This window comes from Onychostoma macrolepis, chromosome 01 (assembly GCF_012432095.1).
Source record: "Onychostoma macrolepis isolate SWU-2019 chromosome 01, ASM1243209v1, whole genome shotgun sequence".
In the NCBI taxonomy this organism is placed as follows: Eukaryota; Metazoa; Chordata; class Actinopteri; order Cypriniformes; family Cyprinidae; genus Onychostoma; species Onychostoma macrolepis.
Window position 1 is genome coordinate 44,881,035 of NC_081155.1, and position 17,718 is coordinate 44,898,752.

Below are 17,718 nucleotides of genomic sequence, written 5' to 3' on the forward strand. Positions count from 1 at the left end.
AACCCTTTTTGGTGCTGAATATAACCCTTTTTATAGGGTTTCATAAAGAACCATGCTTTGAAAATGCATTAATATTAGTACATTAGTATAATTATATCTTTAATAGTATTATTAATATTATTTGTATTTATGATTTATTAATATAGTTTTTTACCCCTCTATCTGCCTGGTCTTATATTATCTTGTATTAAGGTTTTTACATGATAAAACAACAACAATAGCATGTCAGTTTAGTACTTTTATTTATTTATTTATTTTTTAATGACATGCGAAATTGTAACAAAAATGACAGTGCTCTAACAACAGTTATTAGCAGAATACATTAATAAATGACAATTGACATTGAACATAAATAAATACTTAAAGTAAAACAAAATAGAAACAGAAAATAGTGTGATGAAGACCAAGTTCCAGTGAAATACTGTATTTTCATAATCCTCCATGATGCCTGAAAGTCCATCATTATGCATATTTTGGTGTGATTGAGTGGCAGTTTCTCTTCTCTGCAGATGACGAGGTTGTAGGATGTGACAGCATCTGAAATGCACAATTGAGTTTACAGTTACAATGCCTCTCCTTCCATTTGTTTAAAACAATTGATTATGAAGGTCAAAAGTAGTATGTCAAAAGGAAAAAAGTAATATAAAGTCATGGGATAGCTGTGACTGGGTATGTTTATGCATAAACCCAAGTAATAATAATAGTAATAATCATCATCATCTCACATAAATTCTATCTTTGTTACTTACTTGGTGGTGAAGAGGAGATACGTATCTTTAACTGAACAGGGCTGGTCACACTTACATATTCTGTTCAACTAAAAAGAGACAAAAAGACATTACAATTTGAAAGTTAAATTATAGACATTTTAAGAAAGCAATTATTTACCTGCTGAATGTGTTGACAGTCTGTGTAGAATGGCTGAGCCTATTAGGGTTTTACATTAAAACAACAACAAGAACAAGATCTGTTTAAAGAGTAGACTGCCTTTACAACATTATTAATCAGAGAGGAAATGTTTAACATATAACTGGATGTGGTTATTATCACCATTTTCCTGATTATAATTCCTTTTCATGAGACTATATTGTTTAATCTTTTAAAACATTTGAAATGTGTTTCCTATAATATTCTGTGCATTGCTTTTTAAAACCCAAAGCAAACATTAATGTCCTGGATATAGGAATGAATATGAATGTACTGTTACATACGCACTATGACAATATGAGAATCTCTTACTGGCACCAAGCAGAGAGTTTTTTTTTAGTTGGGTAACTGTATAAATACGCTACTAAAAAGTATTATATTAACAAAACAAAACAAAAAAAGCATAAAATATGTATAAATGACAATACATTTTAACAAAAGGTGAAGAGCACTGGATGCTTTTTACTTCTCATTTACAGGGAATGCATGAACTAATTAAATAGCATACATTAAATGTAATGCAAATCATTTTGAATAAAATCCTCTGTCAAAAATAAAATGTGTTAAGACTTTTTTTAAAGCTTAAATTCAAATTCCAGATATTCCAGGCGTCTTCAGGAAAGGATGAACATAGCAGAACATGCTTTTGAAATAAAATGTTTTATATTAGTAAAATATTTTATATATAAATATTTAATATATTTAAAATGCAGGGCACGCCATTGGCACGGGACAGGGGGGTCATGACCCCCACAGTTTTGAAAAGACAGCAATCGACCCCCGCACTTTTGATTTGGGAAAAATAGCCTGCACTGTTCGCTAACTAGAGCTTCTGGGAACGAACATCAACTTCATTGTAATTCATACACCAATGCTAAGTTTTAAAATGTTTATTTCAGACATCTTTTAGTGTCAAGGAGAAAGTAAATTACGATTATGTTTGGTGTTAACCTACATGTATGTAGCTTATTCCTATTTGACAGCGGTCCTAAACAGGCAGGGGATTGTCTTACTTGAGCCTGTCTCTGCTGCAACACGAGTTTCTTGTAGTCTGCCTGAAAGATGAAGCCAGCGAAACAGAAAAGTATTGCCTTGTTTTTTTTTCAAAAGGCAAATAAGGTAAGTTGACATAAATTTTATACATGACCAGCCTTAATGAAATGCCAATTTTCATCATTCCCCCAGATGCCATTTAGCCATGTTTGTGATGGCCTTAAATTCGAAATGATTTAATCAAAGAGATAATCGTTTAAGCACACTAATGGTATGCAGAGGAATCACTAAATTAAATATAAATTAATGTTAAAACCAGTGATGGGAATAACGGCGTTACTACGGCGTTATTTTTTTCAGTAACGAGTAATCAAACGAATTACTGTTTCCCCCGTTACAACGCCGTTACCGTTACTGACAATAAAATGTGGCGTTACTATATTATATTATTAGAATTCAATTTTTCAGTTCATCTGAATGGATGCGCAGTGTAGCTGTATTTGACGTACCATAAACAATGTGAAGACGCACGACTCGCCGTCGCTTTCTCTCACATACACGCACGCAAAGAAAGATACAGAGCGAGAGAGTCTTTCATAACATGCAGAATTTACGAGCTACATGTAAACGATATTCTTTGTTGTATTTTCCTGTCAAAATAACGGAGTTCCTTTGGAATTCTTCAGCTTTTAAGAACTGCTGGTTTCTCTGGTAGTGGGCGGAGCTAATGCACAAACGACAATCTCATTGGCTGGCGCTCACCTATTATCAGCACTGTTTTAATTTCAGCAAATCAATTCGAGCGAACGCAGACAATGTGATTAATATTCATGAACCCAGCAGCTCATTAATCCTTAGTGCGTTTTATATTGATGACAAACATGCATTCATACTTGGTTATTCTAATTACTAAAGTTCTATCATCATATAACATTAAATTATCATAATATGATATTATAATGCTTGACTGACTGATACTAAGTGTCAGTAGATAAATAGTGTAGATTAATGTACAATGTTTTATAATAATAACTTATTCTTTTTAGTGTCCATTTCATTAATTTAACATATTTAATATTCGGGGCATCCAAAGTTATTTGACGTTTGAATTTTTTTTTTAAAGTAACGCAATAGTTACTTTCCCTGGATATTAGTTACTTTTATAATGATGTAATTCAGTTACTAACTCAGTTACTATTTGTGAGAAGTAACTAGTAACTATAACTAATTACTTTTTTAAAGTAAAGTGCTCAACACTGGTTAAAACACAAAACATTTAATTATTTTAATCTTTATTTGAGTAAAATTATTATTATTTTTTATTTAACATTTAGGTACAGTACATTTTTTTATTTTTTTTATTTTAGGTACAACACATTTTAATTTTATCATTATTTAATTTTTTATTTACCTGTATGCAAGCACAGTAATGTTCAAACTGTGTTATTTGCAATGTTGCAATGGCTGACAACAATACATATTCTTATTAGGAATTAAACTGCCTTGTTTTTGAACTGTGCAGAGCTGTAGCTGAATAGTTAGGCCTGCAACGCTACTGTATTTAATGTTGGTCATTATGGTGGTACTCGGAGAGCCAAATATTTTCTGAGGGTGTGCCTAACCATTTGATCGTGTCTGTTTGAATCATAACCATATGGTAACCTGTGTTAACTCTTCTTCATTCAAAACATCATAACATATCATCATCCCATGTAATTATTAACTATTAACCCAAATAGTGTGAAATAACAGAATCAAAATGTATAAAGTAGAATTGTGCAAGTTTGAAAGTTGAGACATCCCACATAAAAGGCTGGTCTACAGGGGACAGATTCGTCATTCTTCAGGCATTTTGCTCATCCCTAAATTTTGATCATTCATATGTAGCCTACTTCTTATTTTTACTTTGTATTGTAGTAATAATCAATATTATTCTATTAATGATCAGGCAAGTTTAATATATGATGATGGTTGATTATTCCAGTATATTGTGGCAGTACTATGGTACAGTGATGGTATCAGATTACTTTAATATATACCATGGTGCTGAAGTAAGCCCTTCCATAAAATACCATGGTACAGTATATGTCCCAAAAACAAATGTTTTTTTTGTAAGTTTATGATTTGTATTAAAATACTATGATTTTTTTTTTTTTATCATAGTTTCTTTCACAGAGCGGGTCCCCAACCCTGTCATAAACACAGAGAAGATTGTAGTTTAAAAAAAAAATGATATCAAAATGAATTTGAAAGTATAACAGCGTAAGACTTTCATGTTTCACTTCTCATGTTTACCATTGTACTTTGTTTGCTCCAGTGATCATTTACATTTAGCTGCTTTTGATCATCCAGAAATTACCAGGTGGTACTAACAGAGACTTGCTTGTTGAAAGTTCACTAACATAATCGTTCATATTTCATAATATTTGGAGAAAGCAGCTTTACCTCATCCAGGCAGTTGATTCTGCTCCAGAGTTAATTTTGTTGCAGATTTTTATTTTAGTCACAGTTTGTGTCTTTTATCAACTAACATTTAACACATCACCTTCTTCAGTACTTGTTGTGGCAGAAATGTTTTCCATTTCTCAGTAAAGCTGTGTTGTTGTTGTTGTTGTTGTTGTTGTTAATCTCACATTCGCTCTTTTGGTTGTTTTTTCACCCTTTTGGTTGTTTTTTTATTTTTTGCAACTTTTCACTATAATGCCCTTTCAATTCAATAAGTTTGATTATGGTTACACATTGATTGTGGTTACAAAACTAATATATATAGATCAGTTATCGGCCCGCATTTTAACAAAAAGCGTTCACCACTAGGTGGCAGTATTTAACCACTAAACCGTTTGTGAACGGAACGCCCATTTGTTTCAGTTTCGCTTTGGGCTTCCTTTATTGGGCTTCTGTCGTCTTAATGTCGGCAGCTCGGGCGTGTTTCTGAAACACCGTGCTGTTTAAAATACTAAAGAAAGGTGCAAAAAGCAGTACTTTGTACCAAAATGCTTGTCTTGACGCATTCGACGGCCGTTATTTGGGCTGTGTTCATCGTCACAGGAGCTGTTTCAGGTAAATTATGTGTTCGCCGCGTATTATGGCGCCGCGTTCCTTCTCGACTAATTTAAATTCGATTAGTTTTAAAAGATAGTACGGTAGCCTAATTTACAATACCAAACGATTGTGGAGTATTTTAGATAATTACATTAACGACAGTCGTGGCCTATTTTTTCACGTTAGTATTTCAAGTTATTATCCTCACTCCTACGGCCTACCCTGGCTAATGGCGGATTCAGATGATTATACCGTGTTTTAATATACATGTATATAATCAATATGTTGATTTACTATGCTGTTTACTATGTATTTTATGTACATTACTTATTTAGATATATAATATCTATGGCCAGATATAATATTCGGCATATAGTGCATTATACTTTTAGGTACTTTTTGTTGATGTAACATGTTATCCGGAAGCTACCAGTAACTACAGAAATTGTTGAATGTTGACTAACATACTCTCTCATACTTTATTATTTAGGTGAAGATGTGAAGAAAGCAGTGGGTGGGACAGTTTCCTTTAGTCCAGACAAATTAGAATCTCCTGTCACCAGCATCACATGGAAACATGTTAGTCTTTCTACTGTGAAGGCGATTGAATGGGACGTTGATGATGGTGTTATCATCCCGAATCAGAGATTCAAAGACATCACAACTCTTGATGAGAAAACTGGAAAAATCACTATAACTAATTTAAAAGTCGAGCATAGTGGAGAGTATACCATTGACATCAACAGTAAAGAGCAGGGACAAAGATTCAGCTTGGAAGTTATGGGTGAGTGGATATTATTATATTAATTAATTTTAATACTGTTAAAGCATCATATTATAATTTTGGTTGTTTTTGCAAACAAACATACAAAGAAAAACGGCACCGTGGTGCAGTAATTGGATCAGATTGTAATACCATGTTACTTTGATAAATACCATAATACTGTAATTCATGCACCAGTGTATTTACATGCTACTGCAAGGTACTTCCAGGAATACCACGGTAGATGCTCAAAAACACTGTAGTACAATGATGTGTTATGGTTAGTATTCACATATAGTGTAGGGTTGTGTGATATTGACTATATATATATATTACATGGGTAAGTTATTACATTTAATAACTATATTTAATTAGAACAATAATACACCATTAGACTGTTACCATTGAAATAAAATCAGTACCAACAAAATCCATTTTGCGCTGCAGAGGCACAGAATCAGCAGCACCTGATTTAAAAAAAAAAAATAACACTGAAATATGAAGTAGGCTAATCAAAAAATGGAATTATATGTTTAAATATGAAACTAAAACTGCCAGTAAGTGGCGGCAAGTCACAGTCTTGATGAGTGAGTCATTCAAATGACTGATTCATTCAGGATTGAAGCAAATGACTGTCTTTATCAATTAGATATTGATTCATTCACTCAAACAATTAGTTCAAAACATGCTGATATTCAAAACACCTATGTATTTTGTATGAGACACGCAATGGTTCTGCTCTTGATTTGTAACCATATTTATTGCCATTTTAACTGCATCCTAACAGGCTTCATCACACAATGAATGCTTGGACTTTCAAAGTGTATTTTTGTCTGGTTTTTGCAGAAGTGAGTGATATACTCAATTATATCAGCTCGCACTTTGTTAAAACAACAATTATGATATTGTTGACGATACATATAGCACACCCTGAGTATCACAATATTACTCTCTGATGCCATTATTGTACCATGGTAGTGTCAGATCTTTTTTTGCATGGCTGTTGTAGTTGTGCTTGATTTCATTTTGCTTTCTCAGTGGAGAGAAAGATCACGTTTTTCATCGTTTCTTTCACAGAAGAGGTCCCCAAACCTAACATAACTGTAGAGAAGAGCAGTAACCCTGATGCTTTGTATTTAATTTGTGAGTATGATGAAAAAATAATCTGGAAGAATTCTGCTGGACAAATACTCACGGGCTCAAAGCACACAACAAAAGGAGAATCCATCACAGTCAAAAACACAAGAAATCCAGAAAACTACTACACCTGCACACTCAAGAACGCAGTGAGTGAGAAGACCAGTGATCCGGTCTATGAGAGAGAACTGTTTGTGACAGGTATGACAGCAAATTACTTCAGGTCATTTTTTATTTTTAGGTGCTGAGATGAGTTGCTTACATTGTGATATACTGTATCAGGCATCAGGGGTTCTGTGGTTGCTTATACTATTAACCAAGAAATCAGTAATCTAAAGCCCCGTTCAGACTACAAGATTTTCTTTGTCGGTAACGACAGTCACTGTGTCAGATTATGTGATTTTGACTGATAAAATCTTGTCGTGTCATGAATAAGAAACATGTCAGACTATATGATGCTACCCGAGCAGTCATCGCATGCCGTCATTAATGACAATTTTCATTGTGGTAGTCCCTCATCATGCAGGAGTGTTGTTGCTGTAGCTCCACGAACATTTCCTTCATTGTAAAATTACACCTAGCAAGTCTCTCTTTAGTTTCGCTTGTTTGAAAGCTTGTACAAAGGCGCTTCTGTGCTCCTATTGGCCAGTGCCACAGATGTGATGGAACTTGTCGTGTACGACGGGAGAAAAAATGAAACATGCAAGTCTTTCAGTGTTGACGTCGTGAAGCATCGCAGAGGTGTCGTGCACTAGGACACACTACACGAGATGAAACGATTGAATCGTGCGTCCCGACACCCTACGTCAAGCAAAATCGGGCTAAAATCATGCAGTCTGAACGGGGTTTTAAGTTAGTAGATGTATTATGCTTTCTAGCAATTTGTTTTATGAAACCAATTTTCTCTTTCTGAAGAATCAAGCGCAGGACTGATCGTGGGGATTGTAATTCTTGTTATCCTCCTCATCATTATCGGCTTGATTTGTGCCTATCTACTCTTAGAGTCCATTTACAGTAGGTTTCCTATTGTGCTTTTATCCTTTTCTTTTTTTTTTTGAGTATTAAATATGATTTGTGTCTTTAAATTCCACTACTTTTCTCCAACCTCTGTGTAGACATTAATGTATTTCGGTTATTTTTATGATAAGAGATTTTTTTCAAGGTTTACATTAAGTTCATTAAGAATGTCTTCATATTTCATTTTAGCCTGTTTTACTAATTGCATTCTTTAGAAACTTTAGCACTGTGTGTTGGTTAAAAATTTGCAACGATAGCAAATATTTTGATTATTGCAAAGTCTGCATTCAGCAACAATTGTATTTTACTCTGATAATTGATCACTTTAAATTATATGTACTTTTTTCTACACCAGACCGTGTTAATGAATGCTGTCCAGGTATAGAAAGTAAGTTTCTGTTTGTTTGAATTATTTTCTTCCAAAAAATTGTCATACCAGCAACTTTCTATAAAAATCCTTGATATGGGTCATTCAATAGACATTTATTGACTGTTTTTCTCCTCAGGTGTGTTACGCCACGTGGATTGTTGCGCAGAGAAGAGTATGTCATTTTCATTTGTGTTTATTATTTACCCTAAACTCATCACAAATATGACATTTTAATTATATTCTTAAAAATAACTGTGAACAACATAGTTTCAGTGGATCAAGCTGTTCTATTCAATAATTAAATGACAGTGATATCAGATATTCGATGGACATTTAATTGCTTTAAACTGTTATTTGTCCATTTCAAAATACCACGTTTCAAACACATTTCTTATGACTGAGCACCGTTGTTATTTCAAAACTCTAGTTGTTGCAGTTCTTTCATAGTGACCTGACTGTGAATATTTGATCTAATCATCAGTAACTATTGACCCACTGAATTTTCAGACTTTGAATAGACTTGATGAACATTTTAGGTTGTCCTGCTCTATATGTCTGTATAACTCCTGGATCTTCTTTCTTTTTCACAAATGACACTGAAGGAAAGCAATATGATCTAGCGCCAAAGGGTAAGCATGTAATAACCCTAAGTTGTAATAAACTGTCATCTCTTAATACGAATATTTAAACTATCTATGGTTTGTTCTCAGTAAAGCGAATGTGATTACGTTTTGTTCTCAAAGCTACTTTTAAAACAATTATTCTTTATTAAATCATTACTATCTAAACAGTATCTGCTACACTGATATGTGAATCCAGCTGGTTTAAATTACAGAATAATTTATGGCAAGTTAAGCAACCCAGTTCACTTCTAACTTTTTATGACTGTCAATATAATATTAAAAAAGTTTAATTTAATTTTATGGCTAATTGTTTATTATTTGGTTAATTATCAAGGTGACGAGAAGAAAGTAGATGTGGTCAGCACAGGTAAGATTAAAAAAAAGTTTGATTTATCATAGACAAATAATTACATCAATAGTCCTTTACAAATATGAAGACTTAACGATTTTACATAAATTATATTTACAGCGGACTGTCAATTACAGTTCTCCTGCATGCTCTTTCAAAGTGAATAATTGTATCTGATTATGTTGAAGATGATGATGATGATGATATGTTGACAAATGACTGTCAACATAATATAAAAAGTTGAATTACATTGTATGGCTAATTGTTTATTATTTGGTTAATTATAAAGGTGACGAGACGAAAGTAGATGCGGTCAGCACAGGTAAGATGATTAAAAAAATAATAATATTTTTTGGTTTATCATAGACAAATATTCCATCAATAGTCCTTTACAAATATGAAGACTTAAAGATTTTACATAAGTTATATTTACAGCGGACTGTCAATTACAGTTCTCCTGCATGCTCTTTCAAAGGGAATAATTGTATCATTATGATGATGATATGTTGTTGACAAATGACTGTCAGCATAATATAAAAAGTTGAATTACATTGTATGGCTAATTGTTTATTATTTGGTTAATTATCAAGGTGACGAGAAGAAAGTAGATGTGGTCAGCACAGGTAAGATGATTAAAAAAATAATAATATTTTTTGGTTTATCATAGACAAATATTCCATCAATAGTCCTTTACAAATATGAAGACTTAAAGATTTTACATAAGTTATATTTACAGCGGACTGTCAATTACAGTTCTCCTGCATGCTCTTTCAAAGGGAATAATTGTATCATTATGATGATGATATGTTGTTGACAAATGACTGTCAGCATAATATAAAAGTTGAATTACATTGTATGGCTAATTGTTTATTATTTGGTTAATTATCAAGGTGACGAGAAGAAAGTAGATGTGGTCAGCACAGGTAAGATTAAAAAAGTTTGATTTATCATAGACAAATAATTACATCAATAGTCCTTTACAAATATGAAGACTTAACGATTTTACATAAATTATATTTACAGCGGACTGTCAATTACAGTTCTCCTGCATGCTCTTTCAAAGTGAATAATTGTATCTGATTATGTTGAAGATGATGATGATGATGATATGTTGACAAATGACTGTCAACATAATATAAAAGTTGAATTACATTGTATGGCTAATTGTTTATTATTTGGTTAATTATAAAGGTGACGAGACGAAAGTAGATGTGGTCAGCACAGGTAAGATGATTAAAAAATAATAATATTTTTGGTTTATCATAGACAAATAATTACATCAATAGTCCTTTACAAATATGAAGACTTAAAGATTTTACATAAATTATATTTACAGCGGACTGTCAATTACAGTTCTCCTGCATGCTCTTTCAAAGTGAATAATTGTATCATTATGATGATGATGATATGTTGTTGACAAATGACTGTCAACATAATATAAAAAGTTGAATTACATTGTATGGCTAATTGTTTATTATTTGGTTAATTATCAAGGTGACGAGAAGAAAGTAGATGTGGTCAGCACAGGTAAGATGATTAAAAAAATAATAATATTTTTTGGTTTATCATAGACAAATATTCCATCAATAGTCCTTTACAAATATGAAGACTTAAAGATTTTACATAAGTTATATTTACAGCGGACTGTCAATTACAGTTCTCCTGCATGCTCTTTCAAAGGGAATAATTGTATCATTATGATGATGATATGTTGTTGACAAATGACTGTCAGCATAATATAAAAAGTTGAATTACATTGTATGGCTAATTGTTTATTATTTGGTTAATTATCAAGGTGACGAGAAGAAAGTAGATGTGGTCAGCACAGGTAAGATTAAAAAAAAGTTTGGTTTATCATAGACAAATAATTACATCAATAGTCCTTTACAAATATGAAGACTTAACGATTTTACATAAATTATATTTACAGCGGACTGTCAATTACAGTTCTCCTGCATGCTCTTTCAAAGTGAATAATTGTATCTGATTATGTTGAAGATGATGATGATGATGATATATTGACAAATGACTGTCAACATAATATAAAAGTTGAATTACATTGTATGGCTAATTGTTTATTATTTGGTTAATTATCAAGGTGACGAGAAGAAAGTAGATGTGGTCAGCACAGGTAAGATGATTAAAAAATAATAATATTTTTTGGTTTATCATAGACAAATATTCCATCAATAGTCCTTTACAAATATGAAGACTTAAAGATTTTACATAAGTTATATTTACAGCGGACTGTCAATTACAGTTCTCCTGCATGCTCTTTCAAAGGGAATAATTGTATCATTATGATGATGATATGTTGTTGACAAATGACTGTCAACATAATATAAAAAGTTGAATTACATTGTATGGCTAATTGTTTATTATTTGGTTAATTATCAAGGTGACGAGAAGAAAGTAGATGTGGTCAGCACAGGTAAGATTAAAAAAGTTTGATTTATCATAGACAAATAATTACATCAATAGTCCTTTACAAATATGAAGACTTAACGATTTTACATAAATTATATTTACAGCGGACTGTCAATTACAGTTCTCCTGCATGCTCTTTCAAAGTGAATAATTGTATCTGATTATGTTGAAGATGATGATGATGATGATATGTTGACAAATGACTGTCAACATAATATAAAAAGTTGAATTACATTGTATGGCTAATTGTTTATTATTTGGTTAATTATCAAGGTGACGAGACGAAAGTAGATGTGGTCAGCACAGGTAAGATGATTAAAAAATAATAATATTTTTGGTTTATCATAGACAAATAATTCCATCAATAGTCCTTTACAAATATGAAGACTTAAAGATTTTACATAAGTTATATTTACAGCGGACTGTCAATTACAGTTCTCCTGCATGCTCTTTCAAAGTGAATAATTGTATCTGATTATGATGATGATGATGATGATATATTGACAAATGACTGTCAACATAATATAAAAAGTTGAATTACATTGTATGGCTAATTGTTTATTATTTGGTTAATTATCAAGGTGATGAGAAGAAAGTAGATGTGGTCAGCACAGGTAAGATGATTAAAAAAATAATAATATTTTTTGGTTTATCATAGACAAATATTCCATCAATAGTCCTTTACAAATATGAAGACTTAAAGATTTTACATAAGTTATATTTACAGCGGACTGTCAATTACAGTTCTCCTGCATGCTCTTTCAAAGGGAATAATTGTATCATTATGATGATGATATGTTGTTGACAAATGACTGTCAGCATAATATAAAAAGTTGAATTACATTGTATGGCTAATTGTTTATTATTTGGTTAATTATCAAGGTGACGAGAAGAAAGTAGATGTGGTCAGCACAGGTAAGATTAAAAAAAAGTTTGGTTTATCATAGACAAATAATTACATCAATAGTCCTTTACAAATATGAAGACTTAACGATTTTACATAAATTATATTTACAGCGGACTGTCAATTACAGTTCTCCTGCATGCTCTTTCAAAGTGAATAATTGTATCTGATTATGTTGAAGATGATGATGATGATGATATATTGACAAATGACTGTCAACATAATATAAAAAGTTGAATTACATTGTATGGCTAATTGTTTATTATTTGGTTAATTATCAAGGTGACGAGACGAAAGTAGATGTGGTCAGCACAGGTAAGATGATTAAAAAAATAATAATATTTTTTGGTTTATCATAGACAAATAATTACATCAATAGTCCTTTACAAATATGAAGACTTAACAATTTTACATAAATTATATTTACAGCGGACTGTCAATTACAGTTCTCCTGCATGCTCTTTCAAAGTGAATAATTGTATCTGATTATGTTGAAGATGATGATGATGATGATATATTGACAAATGACTGTCAACATAATATAAAAAGTTGAATTACATTGTATGGCTAATTGTTTATTATTTGGTTAATTATCAAGGTGATGAGACGAAAGTAGATGCGGTCAGCACAGGTAAGATGATTAAAAAAATAATAATATTTTTTGATTTATCATAGACAAATATTCCATCAATAGTTCTTTACAAATATGAAGACTTAACGATTTTACATAAATTATATTTACAGCGGACTGTCAATTACAGTTCTCCTGCATGCTCTTTCAAAGTGAATAATTGTATCTGATTATGTTGAAGATGATAAGGATGATGATGATGATGATGATGATACGTTGACAAATGACTGTCAACATAATATAAAAAGTTGAATTACATTGTATGGCTAATTGTTTATTATTTGGTTAATTATCAAGGTGACGAGAAGAAAGTAGATGTGGTCAGCACAGGTAAGATGATTAAAAAAATAATAATATTTTTTGGTTTATCATAGACAAATAATCACATCAATAGTTCTTTACAAATATGAAGATTTGACTTAATTTCACTGTCAATTTCTGTCAAATTGTTTTTAAATTTATTTTAAAGTGAATAATTTCAGATTATGATGATGATAAAGAAATTGGGGGAAAAAAGACTTTATAATACTTTACTCTGCATTCTCTGAATATGATGTTTTTGACACTCTTAGTGATTAGCCGTCCTTGACACTTGTTTGTTCTTATTAGTGATGTTTATAGTCCGTATGTCTCTGATTACAGACCAGAATAACGTCGAGGATAATCATGTTTCAGATGCGACACAGAGTCAAAATCAGTGATGGTAAGATAATTGCACATCAATGAGTTTCTGGACTGAAACAGCCTGATTTCTCTCGTTCATAAACAAAGTTGAGCATTAGTAATCTGATCAAGATCAAAATCTGGCTCTTATTAGGTCAGCATGTTATTCGGTACATTGTTCCTGTTTTTGCCTGTTTTCTAAATGCAAAATCTTCTTATTTTACTCCCTAGAAAATAACAGCTCTGCTTCTCTGAAAATGTCAGCAGAATTTGGTGGAGAAATGCACCAAAGCAGCTGAATGAGGATTTTTCTTCTTATTGGCTTATAAAATTTATTTTGCAAGGACAATATGCTTTTCAAAAATGGGCAGTGAGCCTCGTATGATTGAAACCATTATTTATTAAATTGATTAAATATGGCTAGTTTTAAACTTTTCAAAATGATTTGTGTATTTTCATAAATCAGCCCTTTTAATTGCTACAGTGTTCCCACTGCAGGGGATTTCCCCCCCTCTCAAATATGATTGTCCACACTGATATTTGCAAATCGCATGGATCCATGTGTCGTTTGTGACTTTTTCACCAATCTGTATAGTCTTTTTTTTAGTGATGGCATATTTTTGGCATTGCATTTTGACCAAATCCTTGACACAGAAGTTGACCTGACCTGAAGCAAGCTGGAGAATTGTGTGTTAAGGAAGCAATGATGAGGGCATCTGTATACCTCATTTGAGAGCAGCAGCCTCCATACTATGTTGTAGGTAAAAACAAAACAAAACAAAAAAAAACAGTATGTGAGCCAAGTAGTATGTTCATAGTATCCACAAAACAGTAGACAGTAGTAAAACAGCCATATTTTCCATTACACCATACTACATATTGAATGTGTTAAAAGACAATTGTATTAATATATTCAAAGATCAAAAGAGGTGAGGAGATATAAGTCATTGATTCTCACAACCTACATGGGACTGTTTGTGACTGGATGTAAATGAGACTGTGTTCCATTGCCATTAAATAGAGTACAGCAGCTATTTACTCTTACACCTTAGCCGCTTTTCTCCAGTCGGCACGGATACGGCTTCATCTTCTACTGTTGTGCTGATAACGGAGCTCTTTGGAATGTAATAATGTCAGTTGTTGCCTTGGTAACGCAAGTGTAATGTAAACGGTGATATGGACCATGATCAGATATTTCTGGTTTTGGGACTCTTTTATCTGATATTTACTTCATTAACTCTTGACGCGAAAAATACCAGGCTCCCGTGGAAATACAACTGGAACCGTACCTGACAGTTCTTAGAACCGTTCGGCCCGACAGTGGAAAAGCGGCTCTTGTCTATACTGAGTTAGTTTATGTGTTTGCACGTGATGGGGGAACCTGCTCTTCTCTACTGAGAAATAAAATGATCCAAAAAAAAAAAAAAAAGTGGTTAAATTTGAATGATCAGCAGAGTGTGTAATTTTTTTTCTTCAATGTGAAATCAGAAAGAAAAAAAAAATGGCATACAATACTAAACCTTGCTGATGGCTCATATTTTTACTTGTGCTTCCAGACTATAACAATTAATGCTGCTTTGACCAATCATCTGTTTTGTTTTTAGTTTTTTTTTTTTTTTTTTTTTTTACTTATGAATTACAATATTGCCATTCAAAGAAAAACAGGGGCATGTCATTTTAGGTCATTTGTTGTAGTTTGTGCAAATGTCATTTTTGTTCATTCAGAAATATCCAGGTTTTTCTAATCCAAATGTAAAACCAATTAAATAATTTTTTTTTTTTTTTTTTTTCGTGTTTCAATGTCAATAGTATTTTGTGTGTATTTCATTTTGGTGTTTTAAGTGCATTCGATCTCTCTGGAACGACAATAAATTACCCGTATCAAGGCCTCAGCTTCTTTGAGCCAAATGAGAAACTCGCGCATTGCTTGGACTTTCCTCATAGTGTTGAGGGTGCGGTTTTGATTCACTCATAGCTCACTGATGTTGTCATAGTTTCATTTTTTTTTTTTTTTCATGTTTTATTATATTGTATATTATCACTTGTTTATGCTAATTGTGTATCACTATTTTATATACGTGTAAAATATTCAGCCTTTTTTCCCCTAATACAAGCACTATCTACCCATGTCTTTTTAATGTTGGTTGTTTTTGAAACCTACAATACATCGCTTATAAAAGCTTTATTCACCAGAATCTAAGGCCGATGATACACGGGGCAACTTTTTTTGAGCAATATTTCTTGGGCACTTTTCCATTGAGAATGCATAATAAATTTCTATCTGGATATTTTAGATCGGTTGTGGGCATTGTGTCTCACCTGGTTGCCCATTGAGGGCAGTATTGCCCAAAGTTACCCGGAAACATTGCTAAAAAGTTGCCGTGTGTATCATCAGGCTAAAAGTGCCCCAATAACTGATCACGCTGACCCTGAGGAGCTCAGTTTGAAGGATGGAAATATGTCTTTTACCATAGGAGAGTGTGTAGACCTCCTCTTTGTGGTTTTTGTAAGATGCATAGGTTTCTTTTTGAGAATTGTATTTGAATGTATAAAAATTGCATGAGCTTTATCCCCGAGTGTTTTTAAACATTTGTTGCTGTGTGTTTATTTCAAAAAAGGGAACCACAGAGGAACACTAACCCAGCAACTGTTGCTTAAATAGGGATTAAATAGAATTAAGGAAGCTCTCGCTTCACCATAGTGCTCTATAATTGTGACATCGGACGTGTGCATATATTTGTACATGAACTCCTGGAAGCTGACTATGCTCTCAGCGTTCTTTGCATCATAAAGATGGCTTGTAACAGATATTGTATTTTGCAGGGAATATATAGTTAAATTTAGTTTAATTATTTAGTCATTTATTTTACTATATTCTTTCAATGTATTTAGAAAGAAGTAAATGCTTTTGCCATTATTTAAATTTAGTTTTTTGCTAATGTAAGTCCCTATTCATATCTCAAAATATTATGCAATATTCAAATATGATGACTATGAAATGCGAAAATGTGTATTAAGTTTGAATAAAGTTGCCATTTAAGAAATGGTGGCAAAAGCAATTAATTGTTGCATGTTTTATTTTATGTTTTATTGTTATCTGTGTCCGTTAATACATTTTATTTTTATTATTATTACAATTATTCAAAATGAAAATTGTTATTTACTCACCTTCATGTATTTCTTACTTTTTTTTCTATGAAACACAAAAGCATATATTTTGAGAAGTTAGTCAATGTGGTCCATTGTTATTTGGACCTTCTCATTCTTCAAGACAAGTAATACAGGTTTGAAACAACACCAGGGTGAGTAAATGATTGGGGGAACTATACCTTTAAAGAAAAAAAACAAAGTTGCTTTTATGTGAAGCCTCACAAAACAAAGCCTAAAGATGTGGGGTTTTTATTTTTATTGTTTATTTTTATTTTTTTGATGATGATGATTCAGCTTGGTGAATCTATTGAGGCTTGTACTGTAGCCCTATGTATTGCTTGTTTAAAGCAGCAGTTTCTTTGTTAAACACATGTAAAATATTTATTTCTACTATATATATATATATATATATATATACACACACACACACTGTCGCTCAAAAGTTTGGGATCAGTAAGATTTTTAATGTTTTTTTATGGGAGTCTTCTGCTCATCAAGGCTGTATTTATTCGATCAAAAATACAGAAAAAAACTAATATTGTGAAATCTTATTGCAATTTCTAATATTGGTTTCCTATTTTAATGTACTTTAAAATATCATTTATTTATATGATGCTGCACTGAATTTTCAGCATCATTACTCAAGTCTTCAGTGTCACATGATCCTTCAGAAATCATTCTAATATGCTGATTTATTACGAGTGTTGAAACTGTTGTGCTGC

General features: G+C 32.1%; 1 protein-coding gene across 38 annotated transcripts; it reads left to right on the plus strand.

Moving 5' to 3' along the window:
* Positions 1-4,793: 4,793 nt before the first annotated feature.
* LOC131547355 (uncharacterized) lies at positions 4,794-16,415 on the plus strand. Of its 38 annotated transcripts, none has more exons than XM_058787874.1 (19): positions 4,794-4,980; positions 5,453-5,746; positions 6,803-7,063; positions 7,778-7,876; positions 8,235-8,267; positions 8,386-8,421; positions 8,852-8,878; positions 9,207-9,239; positions 9,511-9,543; positions 9,812-9,844; positions 10,112-10,144; positions 10,413-10,445; positions 11,320-11,352; positions 12,531-12,563; positions 12,835-12,867; positions 13,151-13,183; positions 13,481-13,513; positions 13,826-13,886; positions 14,078-16,415. In XM_058787874.1, exons 1-18 carry the CDS (start codon positions 4,914-4,916, stop codon positions 13,882-13,884), a joined length of 1,206 nt encoding a protein of 401 aa, XP_058643857.1. In that variant the 5' UTR covers positions 4,794-4,913; the 3' UTR covers positions 13,885-13,886; positions 14,078-16,415. The 38 variants fall into 38 exon arrangements, with proteins under 38 accessions (XP_058643857.1, XP_058643866.1, XP_058643877.1 ...); XM_058787883.1 differs by lacking the exons at positions 9,812-9,844; positions 10,112-10,144; positions 10,413-10,445 and adding exons at positions 10,716-10,748; positions 11,620-11,652; positions 11,922-11,954; XM_058787894.1 differs by lacking the exon at positions 12,531-12,563.
* Positions 16,416-17,718: the final 1,303 nt, after the last annotated feature.

Coding starts and splice junctions, on each gene's coding strand:
- LOC131547355 (XM_058787874.1), top strand. CDS start 4,914: ATGCTTGTCTTGACGCATTCGACGGCCGTTATTTGGGCTGTGTTCATC. Junction 8,422..8,851: donor GGATTGTTGCGCAGAGAAGA/GTATGTCATTTT, acceptor ATGACACTGAAG/GAAAGCAATATGATCTAGCG. Junction 10,145..10,412: donor AGTAGATGTGGTCAGCACAG/GTAAGATTAAAA, acceptor TTAATTATAAAG/GTGACGAGACGAAAGTAGAT.